The 12482-nt window shown below is 39.2% G+C and overlaps 1 protein-coding gene across 2 annotated transcripts in view; it reads left to right on the top strand.

The window, feature by feature from the left end:
* Positions 1-14: 14 nt before the first annotated feature.
* Positions 15-12482, top strand: part of tent4b (terminal nucleotidyltransferase 4B) — a 38430-nt gene continuing 25962 nt past the window's right edge. Inside the window, exon 1 of one of the 2 annotated variants that reach the window (XM_079584122.1) lies at positions 15-995. In XM_079584122.1, the coding sequence (XP_079440248.1) occupies positions 490-995 (506 nt within the window). In that variant the 5' untranslated portion in view covers positions 15-489. The remainder of the gene's footprint in view (positions 996-12482) is intronic. The other variant, XM_079584121.1, reaches the window with a different exon arrangement.

Below are 12482 nucleotides of genomic sequence, written 5' to 3' on the forward strand. Positions count from 1 at the left end.
GATTAGCGCCACCCTTTACGAGGTACGTTTGAAAACATGACACAAGTGAGATGTTCGTGTTACTACAATGTATCAAACCTACTGCTGTTACGTAACAGAAACTGTAACGTGCGCTCTTGCGTAACACTCGAGTCAGCGCGTCCCCGCTGCGCGCTCGCTCCCGCCTGGCTGAGCATGCGCAGTCGCGACTTGGTCTGTCCGCCATTGAGACACACGATCTCAGATAGAAACGGGTCAGAGGCAGTGACACAGACGACACTTACGTTTTTCCATTCCTCGTGCTCTTAAGTTTGACGGTTGCCTTTTTTTAAGCAGAACGTATTTTACAGTTCGTTTACATTGGTGTTTTCCTTTCCCAAGAGACGTTGATGGACCCGCACATGATATTTTAGTTGCTGTCCAGGGCGAGTGTGTTCCCGTTAGTGGGTGAAGCGAACCGAGCCTGGCTCTGCTCTGGGGGCAAGTGTGCTTGCGGCAGCTCAGCGTTTGATGGATCCTAGAATCTCCTGGTTTCAGCCAGAACAGCGCGGACCCGCCAACAACCTGTGGATGCACATCTGGGAAACGACACAGACGCTGGGAAACCTTTACTTTAACAACAACTGCAACACAGCCAGCGCCAAACTGACGAGCAACGGCGGCGGGGACGGTGCGTCGAGCAACGCGGTGGACAGCAGCGGAAAGACCAAGGATCATCAGGGGATGTCTGGATCCAAACCCGACAGTGAGGTGTCCCAACAACGAGACTTTATCCCGCTGGAAACCAATAATAATAATAACAGCAGCAGTAGGGCGGGCAGGGGTGTCGGCGGAGGGGGGCAAGTGGGTGGCAGTGGGGTCGCAGGAGTGGGAACGGAGTTGCCAAGCAAAAGGAAGAGAGACAACAAGGCGAGCACCTTTGGCTTTAACAAGAGTCTGCTGCTGACGGACGGGGCGCAGGACATCTACACGGGCACACCGTGGAAGAGCAGAAACTACTCGGACGGCATCGTGGGGTGAGTGCAGACATGAACTTTATATGTGTGTGGGTGTAGTAGGATAACCTCCTCGGTGCAGGGCCCGTTTGTTTGCTCGGATTCAGAGCTGGCCTACACATTGACACTAAACAGGGGTGTACAGTACACGTTAAAATGCAATGGCCTGATTGAAAAGGCTATAACAGCTCGATATTTGACCTGCGACCGTTCATTTACAAAAATAACTATCAGGTTCTCGCAGGTTTACCAGTGGTTTGACATCCGAGCCGTTTCTTCTCCATATTTGGCATGTCTAGAGTATCCTTGCAACCCTTCCATTTAAATGACCTGCGCTGGCTTGTCAGCTGCTCCCTGCCTTGACGGTCCTCTAGTGCCCGAATACTTGTACAATTACGAGTAGCACAAACTCTCTCTAAGTCAACTTAGTCTTAAAGAGAGAGTTCACCCAAAAACGAAACTGTCATTATTTAATCACATTATTTGGTCTTTTTAAACAAACGCTGAGGCAGTTCTCAAAATATCTTCTTATGTTCTGAAAGTCTTCAGTACTGTACTGTGAATTACTGTATGTACAATGAATTACATAGAGTTGCTGTATACTAATTGTTATCTTCCTCCCAGTCACTCAATCGGTCAATAATATACACCTTGCTTGCACTTCACACTCTGGTTACTCAACGATCATAAGTCATCATGATGACAGACTCCTTTCCATGTTTTTATTGCTGTCATTACTAAGATTATCTGTTTTTGATATGAATTAAACTGCTTCAAAACTGTAGTTCACCCAAAAAATTAAAATTCTGTCATAATTTACCCCCATCATGTCTTTTCAAACCCGTTAGTCTTCTGTTCATCTTTGGAACACAAATGAACATATTTTTAATATTCTCTCATTGTTGTTGTCCATCCACAGTAATCCATGTTACCACATTTTTCACTCTTCAAAAAGTGTGAAAAGACATCATAAAAGTAATCTATATGAATTGAACACAACACGATCATTTTGATAACCGTTTCATTTAGGCTTTATTCATTAGGCATTGAGCAGCGTCAGCCCACTACATGGAGCACTAATGAGGTTGTTCTCGTGTACCAAGCAAACATGGTGGATTGCTTAACATATGGATTTACTTTTAAAACGTTGAACTTTGAATGGATGGACAATAATAATGTGAGAATTAAAAATATTTTAATTTGTGTTCTGAAAATGAATGAAAGTAAATGATGATGGAACTCTTATTTTGGTGAACTATCTCTGTATGGACTGATTAAAAGAAAATCATCATCATGCTCTCAAACCACATTTTCCCTAAACCAAAAAAAACATTAAATTAGGTTTAAATGGCAGTACTTTATTAAGGGCATTAAATGTCCATAAGCACATCTTCCAGTGTGCCAGAGAGGTCAATTGTCAAACTGTATGAACGAAGCATGTGGAAGTAGTGCTGGATTGTGTTTTGTAGTTTGTGTAGTGGTGTGCTGTTCGAATTAGGTGTGGTGGTGGTTTGGTAGGTTTTTTTTAAAGTGCTGATGGCCCTGCTTTGTGATATGTGCAGCAGCTTGTGGAGCCCAGAGCAAAGTACAGCTGACAAGCCTTATCCATATTTATATAGTGTTCGCTCGCATAAGTGCATTCTTTTGTGATTAATATTCTAGAGTTCACCTTATAGACCTTCTCACCTGACTCTCTCTTCACTGTTGATGAATGATGAATGTTGATGAATGAACTCCTGTCAGCTCCGTCTTATAGACATGCGTCAATGTACAGATCAGATTTACACGCAGATCGGCTCACACTACAGTTTTGTATTTGGAGCGCATGTCTGAGATGCCTTACATATTTTAATCTTGTTTTGTAGAGGAATCATTTGTTGTGGTTTTTATAAACCCAGGATGTGAAATGTGCTTCCATCAGCACAGAATATTTCTAACATCATAGAAATAGTTTGTGTATGTCTTAGTTGGAGGCTAATTTCCCACTATAATCCTATTCGCTGTTCTGTTCGGAGGTGTGAGAAGAGAGACAGATGGTTTATGGGTGTCTGAATCTGTGTGTGTGGAGAGATTTTTCTGTGTTTATATTCTCTGTGTGTTGAGTAAGTTCCTTCCTGGGCCTGCTCTACCCAAAACAAATGCTCCCCCTCCCAGCTGACACACGATCCCCGTCTCTGTGATGTCACAGTGCTTCTGGCCAATCAGAGTGAGCTGCGATCCCTTCATCTGCCTGACAGCTATGCTGCAGTGAGAGGAGAGGGGAAATCCTCTCTCCACGCTCAGTTGTACTGCTGCTGAACTTTATATGTTGGGTCTTTGTGTTTTTTTTATAAGTGAAGGATCAATTCAGTGCACTGGTCTCTTCTTGAAGAGCACCGAATCAATGCAAATTATATAGCCTATATCTTTTTTTTATTTTTTTTTCACAAAGATGCTGATTTGCTTTCAGTAGGTGTTGCTAAACAGATGGTGGCCTGACTTCATGTCTTTGAATAGTTGTTGATCTGTCGAAACTTTAAAGAATTGGGAATTAGCCTATATCATTTTCTCATAAGGATTCTCAGAGGTTTATCACTGCATGCTGGTTTTTGTAATATAGTAGCTTGTTGTTTTATTCATTACAAAACCTTAAGCAAGGTTCCTTCTGGCTGATGCTTTTCCTATTTTTAGCTCTGTTATGTGCACTTGAGGTCAGACATATTCATCTATCTCTGTCATTAGTTTAACCCGTTACCATGGGGCATGAGGGAGGCATTGAAAGTTGGTTGAAGGGGGCTATGTAATCAAAAACCATCCTTTAGTGCCAGCACATGGGGTTTCCCTGAGAGGCTTTCAGTCTTTTACTGATTCTGTCACTAGCAGCAGGATTTGGAGTTGTGAGAGTGTCATCAAAGTCCCTTTCAAGGAAAGTCTGTTCACTCTGCAGCGTTATTTGCAACGCCTCCTGGCATCTATTTCGGGCATCCAGTCTTATCTTTTTGAATGGGGTTATCCTGAGATCTGCTTGCCGAAATCACGATTCACGATTAAATAACATTTAATCAAATAACTAAATCTGACATGAACTGGCCCATAAATGTTGTTTCTGATGCTCAAATAGCTTTACAAAGCTTATTTTTCAGGCCAGACCAACTAAGGAGTCTCTGGTTACTATGGGAACCTTAGCTTTTAACAGCAACTGCAAACGCAATGACTTTACCAATCAGCGATTGGCTCTTTTATTTAGAAGGCGGGACGTATTCCGCCATTTTGCGCGTTGCAGTTTGTCCCATTCATAAGTAATAGGAATGCACCTTCTTTTTATATCTATAGTGTCATGTGCTAGACAGAGGAATGACTGTCCCAGACACCCTCACACACGATTAGACCACTCAGCAAGAATTCACCCTCGTCACAAGAGCACTTTCCCAGGGTGGTCGAAATGAACGGGATGATGTCAGAATGTGTTGCTCTTGTTTTTAGACCAGTGGCAGAATGTTTGGAATCTGAATTGACATTTGAATCTTAAAAGCTTGCTTGGCTGTTGCTGTTGGTAAACTTGTATTCGTTTTACCCAGATCAAATGCTTACCTACTGCAGTCCGCTTAAAGGGGTAGTTCACTCAAATGTATATTCTATCGTCATTTACTCACCCCTTCAAATCGGGTCGTTTCAAACCCGTGTTTTTTTTTTTTGGTCCATGCAATGTCCAAGTCAGTGGTCTTTTTACACCAGATGTAGGCTAGAGGTTTGAAATGGGCGAGGAACTGAGCTGTTAACACATATCGAATGACTGATTGCGTTTAACGTGTGATCAGGTTTAGTTTGAATGTGGTTTGTCATGGTCTGCTGAGCATTGAGGCTGCAAAGCAACAGACTGACTTTACTTGCTCAACTGACAGCAGGCCATGCTCTGCCTAGCAACATGAAATTGACACTTGTTTATGCTTTGCCCCGTTGAATGTACCAGGGAGGTTTTGGGCAGACTTGAGTCAGACTCGGAGTTGGGTGGGTACACTTTGAACTTATGTAACAGCTTGAATGTTACTGATTCATCACAGAACAGTATCAAATACACATCTAGATAAGAGTTCAACATGGAGCTTCAGTCAAAATAAGGCAATGTTTTGGCATCTGCACCCTCAAAGAACCTATTGACCATCTGTACGTTTCACACAGAAGTAAGCACTGTTTGTTTGGTTCTCAGTATCAAATTGGTCAAGTTGACGCGACCTCAAAATAGAAATGTGAAAGGCACCACATTTTGGTGAGGTACTTATCCAGTATAACTTGTAGAGTTCTCGCTGGGCCATACAAACAATCTGGGATGAAGAGGGCAGATTATAAATGTATCATCCTCTCTTTACTAGTATGAGACAGTTTGTAATGCCTCGCTGCCACTGAAACACTTACGAGATGCACTACATGACCAAAGAAAGTTTTTCTCCTTTGAAAGTTTCCTTTGTCATCGCCATCGGCTCAGTTCACTAACTGTGTCATGACATGATGAGTATTAATTACAATGTAATTTTGGCCCTGACTGATTGACATTTGTTGTTAGGTGAGCTCTAGGGGTGGGCCACATGACCAAAACCATATATATATCACGATATCGAAGTTATTTGATTTCATTATTATAATTATAGCATGTATGCTTTAAATTAGGTTTTTATATCAATTTACTAAATGTCAAAAATACCATTTAAAATTTCAGAATTCTTGCCACTATTTTCAATATCACAAAATAACTAGGCTAATATGCTGAAGTAAAAAACAATTTCAAGCTTACTGAAGACAATTAAACGGGTATAAAGAAAGAACAAAGAAACTACCGGTAATTGCAATCATATAGGAAAGCAAACTATAATAGAACAGTCACAAATGAAATAGACCTATCTGAAAACCTTCAAGCACTAGAAAAAAAAGAAATAAATTGTATCAAAAATAATCAAATGTATAAAAATAAACACTGCATAGTCTTCACTGTGTAAATTATATATTTGTTTCTTATTAAAGTTACAAAAGTGATTCAGTCAAGAGCAGTGAGAGATTTTCTCTTTTTGTTGTTGTTTGATGAACATTAATAATGACAGCATTGGATGCTATTATTTAAATGCACCGATTACGGTAATTTTCACTGTCTGGACGATATCTATATTATATGTATTTTAACCCTATATACCGGTAACTAGCAAAAGGTGAGGGAATTCATTGGACATAGACCTGAAAAGTCTTTTTTTTTATTGTGCCGTTGTTTTTCTCAAGTGCAAACGTGCAACATGAGGTAGGCCTGAATGCACTTATGTCTTTCCACTTTTTGCTCGTCTTGTCATAATGAGTACCGGCAGCGAATGAAGACTTTATTAATTTCTAAGTGGGAGCCGTCTTCGAATATCTGTTGCACACATTTGGGTTTGCGGACATGCATGGTTTTCAAATGATTAAAGAGATTGCTGGTGTTTCCACCTTTGACTACAAAAAATTGCATAGTATTGTTCGTTGGTCGATGTCTGAGATTTTGAAACCAAACCAGTTCCATACGACCGAGGAGTCCCCCTTCTTTTTAACCAATTCTTCCTTGTGCTTTTCAACATGACTTTCTGCGTGTTCGCTCATCTTGTTCACTTTTGCAGTTTCTATTGTTAAATCTCACGAGTTCGCAAACTGCAGTTGCATGTACGTACTTTATTGCTGTTGTGTGTTTGAGGCGGGTTTGTGCTCTATTAACTTGGACTGTTACCATGTTCTCCGTGTTTGATTATTAATGCCTGTGCATCATGTGAGTTGGACACAGTAGAGGAAAAGGTTAAACGATCAGTTCAGCCTCGATTCTGTATCGTCATCAGTAGTGTTAAAAGTTGTATAGAGTACCAAATTGAACAAAACAATTCTGCAACATTTTTATTTATGAATATCTAAAGGTATCCTCGGTATCGCAAAATCCATATCATGGCACAACATAATACCGGTAGTCACGTTCATACCGGTACAGCGCCCACCCCTAGCACCGATATGAAAATCTTGGCTGAAACGATAATTCTTAAAATTTGAAAGCCGATAGCCTAACTGATATATTGAGGTTGACGGTAGTAGAGTGGTTGACGGTTAACCGCCAAACCGCGAGATTTGTTGCTTCTTCACCGCGGTAGGAAAAAATGCCATACCGTCACAGCCCTATGTAGCCTATATGAGAGCAAGTTGCACTTAACTGTATTTTCCTTTTTTTAAGTGATTCCAATCATAATTCAAGCAATTCAAAACCATCATGGCGAACAGTGCCCATCTGAAGTGTTTCAACTGGAGAAAATAATCCAGTTATCAGCTGTAATATATCGGCCAAATTTTCTCATTGGGCCAATAACCATAAATTAAAAATGAACATGTATTGACCGATACGGATATGGTGGCCGATATATCATGCATCCCTACTTTAAGACCGACTTCACGGATCCAATATGCTTGTGTGTTTCGTTTCTCAACTGTTTATGTTCGCTTAAGACATAAATGACTGTTTACTTGCAAAGACATGGTCACTTTGAAGTATGTGTATTTAACTGTTCAAGTCCAATTAGTCAGCAAAAAGTTCTCAAGCTTTATGAGCAGCGGCTTCATGTAGGCCTAATCGCATCTCTCAGACAGCACTGAGAAACGGTCTCTCTGACAGTGTGCGCATATATAAGTGGGATTACAGCTTACTGCTTTAACTTTTGTTTGCCAGAGGATTTTGCTCGCTATTACATGACCAAGTAAATAGTTTTCCTTCGTAATGCAATGCAGCAGCAAAATAAAACTCATAAAAGGTTTGTAAAAGGTGGGTGAATTTAGTCATTTCTAAAAGTGGGTCAGGTATGTCGCAAGATGTGCTCTCCTTCCACGTTTGTTGAACTTCTGTTAAAGATAGACTGCTGAATTAAAAATAAACTTGTTGGTTAAAAATATCCCCTTGGCTCGAAATAATGAGCGGGTCTTTTGGTCTAGTTTGTACAGCATATGTACAGCACTGTGTATTTAACAATTAGGCTAAGGGTTCAAAACAGGGTCTAAAACTAACTTTTTACTAAGTGAAAATGAACAATTCTAAAACTACCAGCCTAATATAAATTTAAAACATTATTAAAGACAAGTAAACAGTTAGTAATAAAATAAGAATAATCAAATTAAAAGCACAAATAAATACAATAGAACAAGGTAGGCTAACTCTTTATTTAGATTGTCCACTTTAGACATTCTACTAACTATAACTTTTCAACTAGGCCTACATGTCAACTAACTGTCATTAGATTATTAGTAGACGATCTGCTTAATGTTTGCTAACATTTTATTTTGATGGTCCCCAGATATTCTATGGACTACAAGAAACTTGTCAACTTATTAAACACCTAACCATAACCTAACAGTCTATTGACATTCTTCTATGGTCTACTAATACTCTGAGTTAGTTGACAAGTAGTTGCAAAGTTACTTATAGTTAGTAGAATGTTTAAAGTGGAACCCAGAAATTGAATAAAGCAAGCAAATGTAAAATAACTGCATAGTCTTCTTCACTGTATGAATTAAACATGTTTATTAATTATTCCTTATTAAAGTTACAAAAGTTATTCAGTGAGTTTTTTTTCCATGTCCTTTGTTGTTTGATTAACATTAAAAATACAAACAGCAGCAGGATTATTAGACTGCTGTCACTTTAAGAGCGAATGCACAAATCTAATATACTAATACTGTACATATGCATTTACTTACTCAACTGTTTACGTACACTTAAGACATGACTTTACTTGGATACTTGCTATTTTTTTTACATAATTTGGTGTAAATTTGGCCATTCATGTGCAAGAGAAGACGTGAAAGAGAGGTCAGCTTAGTATTAGCGCGCTCACGCGCTGTATTAGTATTTTTATGACTCGGCCTACTGGGCTTTCGAGTAACGAAATGAGCTTCCTTTCACGTCTTCTTGTCAAGGTTTAAACTTCCATGAAGATGAAGCACTGGCCCGTCAGCTGTTTCGAGCGTCGTTCCCATTGTTCACGCTCATTGTTAGAATGGCCGGTGACACCATTATAATCTACCCTCATTATATCTTACAATGCATTATGCCAATTTTAAGATGCTCATTTTTATACACTTTTGTTCAAAAGTTGTCCCACCAAGGCTGTAGTTGTCTTTTGCTGAATAAAAGAGCTAGGCCTTATTGCTTTCCACAAACTTTTGAACGGTATTTGTAACTATGACTATCTGTGCCCTTAACTACCCGTTAAAGTAATTGTCAAAGGTCAGTTTTGTAATAAATCAGCTGCCAATAGTATTGCATCTGATTGTGCCACGTGTGCTACCCCCACCCAATTCCCCCATTTTTAGACATTAGTTCCAGGCCCTGGGAACTTCTGGAGGTGACGTCCAGAAAGGAAAGACTAGTAACAGCAGTCTTGATCTAAGCCCACTAATGACCAAAAAAGTGATTACAATCATCACCAACGTGACACTGACAAGTCTTATTTTACCACAGAGAGTCATTGTCACTAAAAAAAACCCATATGCGTACAACTTCCTTTCCTGGTGAAATATGTATAAATTAGGCTAACACTGTTGTTCATTGTTTGTTGTAGTCACAATAAAACAGAAGTAGAGACGGATCTTTTCTTCCATGTTGCAACCTACATCAGAGTGTAATGGATTAATGGAAAACAATGTAGTCTGGGCATTTGGCTCTTTGCACAGGTTGTTGATTTTAATGTTGAGATGTGGGCTTTGGACTAAAAATTTAAGGAGATGAATGTGAGCTTATAGGGGCGGAGTTAAAGCAGACTTATAATGGGATTTCCGGCATACGTTAGTGGACAGAAGTCTCATTGGAAGGTCCAGTTATGGGAAGAATGTATTTTAAAGAAATTAAACCTCTGCACAGAATTGTTCACATTTAGGTCACTAAGCATGCATTTAGAAAATTGTCATGCCAACTTTGCAAACATTTGGATCAGTTAATTTTTTTAAATGAACCTGTTTAAGGTTTTTGCTCTCAGCAAAGAGATTTTAGTGGGGCTTTTAAAATATATTTCCTCTTAAAAGTAAGTGATTGTGTGATCTCAGTATGTGTGTTGTGTAAGTCAGTCAGCCCACAACAGCAACAGTGAAAATTGTTTTGTTGCATGGGCTCATAGTGAAGGGTTTCCTATAGCGACAGTCTGCTCTCTGATTGGCTGACAGTACCAAGAGTAAACTACACGCTGCTTGTGCTCTATTGGAGGACACAACAGGCTGCACTGGAGAATTGAAACTGATCTGAACAGCTCATTCTGTGAAACGAAACTCAGACTCTGTGTGTAATCTGCTTCCCACAACCAGGGTGGACGACTCTGTGGTCAAATGTTCTTTTTGAACTGTGAAACATCCTGCTGAGAATTATTTTACTGCAGTTGGATTGAGTGCTTTAAAAATTTTCAACTCTTCCTTTTGTTGTAGATTTGATCAGTCTCTTTGCTTTGTCAGCTTGAGCTTCTGCTAACTCTTGTCCATTTGTGTTTTGTAACTGTTTTTAAAGCTGATATGGTGAGATCAAGAGCAAGAGCAAGAGGTCAGGGCAGGCCCTGTTTCCATTCTTACTCTCAGTTCTGTTGTTAGACTGTACTTTTTTTTTTTTTTTCACAGAAGTGAAACTCACTTCTATCTAGCCATGATGAAACGACATACGCTTTGCAAGCACACACCCATATGCAAATATATACTCAGATGAGGTTTGAATAAGCCTGAAATGCATCTAAACACAATCTGTCACAAGCACACACATACACACACAACCACTCATTTAGGGATGGGACGATTACCGGTTTCACGATAAAATGTACTGACGGTTAGTATTATTGTCTAAAATTGAATTATCATTATAATTGTTTTATGTTTTTGATTATCGCGATTTTAATAACTCACTATAAATCCTGTCCAGCCAGCAACAGTCTGACGCGGGCGCAGCGCGCAATGTTGTTGTTTTTTTTATTCGAGAAGGAATGGTGGATGGCAGTGACCGTGCTCGGGAGATTTTTTTAAGCCTTATAAGAGGACCAAATCTGAGTTGTGGTCATATTTTGGCTTTTACAAAAGTCCCGAGGGAAACGTAATAGAGGATGGTCACCCTGTCTGCAGAACAAAAAGTCGCTGCAACAGAAACACTTCAAATCTGCTGAGTCGTCTTGTGTGCCCATCACCCACTGTTGTATAGCGAACGCAAGGCATGTTAACTTTGACCTCAATACCAAAACTACGTCTGGGAAATAATTGGGTAACGTACAAAATGTTGTTTTGAGTTTAAATATTTTATCTCACTCACTTGAAATAAACGTGAAGCTTCCGCGAAGAAAAGTTTGCAGTAAGTGGCTTTGAGCCAAAGACGAACGAACAAGTTTAAACAAGACTATTATTAAGAGTGACATTTAAGGGATAATAATAGATTCATTGTACACTTATTACACAGATTTTTTTAACCACATAATTACGGGGACATATTGAATTTAGATTAATGTTTTAAATCTTACTTTATTATATAAATCCATTTTGTAGCCCACAGCGTAACGTTACAAAACAATCGTCCAGACAAGATGATCACAACAATATTACCAATCTCTGTAAACAATAAATCAACTCTGATTCAATTTTCAATACACTCAAAAACGGAGACGCAAGACGGCAAGTTGTATTTGAATGAAACGAGAGTGCGCTCCCATTGTGATGCATGGATGAGCGCTGTGTTATAATGCGTTGCTTTGACGACGTCATTATAAGGAAGGAAATGCCTTAAGCCTTTTTAAGCAAGAATAGAATCTTGCTTTAAAAAGTGCATAGAGCTGCTTGTTTTATTCGTTGTTTGTTGATTTTCAAATATAAAACTTGTTGAAATGTTTTCAGTGTGAGCATCAGTTCTTTTCGAACACTTTCATCTCGTTTTAACAAAACCGTGATAATATTGATAATCACAATAATTTTGGTCACTATAATCGTGATATGAAATTTTCATACCGTCCCATCCCTAACTTGTATTCTAAATCTACTACTAATTTGTTGTAAATCAAAATGTGTGTTCTTGTTTGTATGTGTTTATTGGGAACCTTTTGCAATCTTTGTCTTTTCACCACTACATCGTCACTGAAGCTGCAGACGCGTGCAAGCAGCAGCAAGATAAGCTACCTGTCTGTGTATTACATAATAACTCAAAGTTTATATATCATATTTTCTGGCTAGTTTACAATGGAGCTAATGACAAAATGATTTGAATTTGAATTGTGTAAACAAGCACTATTATTATTAGAATATTAGAAATCTATGCAAGCGGTTTTCTAATTTTTCTACTCTTAATATTAAATTAAAAAACGACTGAACGAAAGATACACGGATTCTCTTGAACCACCACTACGTTTGCGGCAGAAAACTACTGCAGTGCAGCCAAAATACTCTGTTCGACTTTTCTGAGATCCTTTACTCTTCCCTGTGGATGACCTGTGCCCGACCTGTGCCCTACTTTCTGTAAGATCTGCATTTTCCGTG

The sequence above is a fragment of the Phoxinus phoxinus genome (genome assembly GCF_949152265.1).
Source record: "Phoxinus phoxinus genome assembly, chromosome: 2".
Taxonomy (NCBI): Eukaryota; Metazoa; Chordata; class Actinopteri; order Cypriniformes; family Leuciscidae; genus Phoxinus; species Phoxinus phoxinus.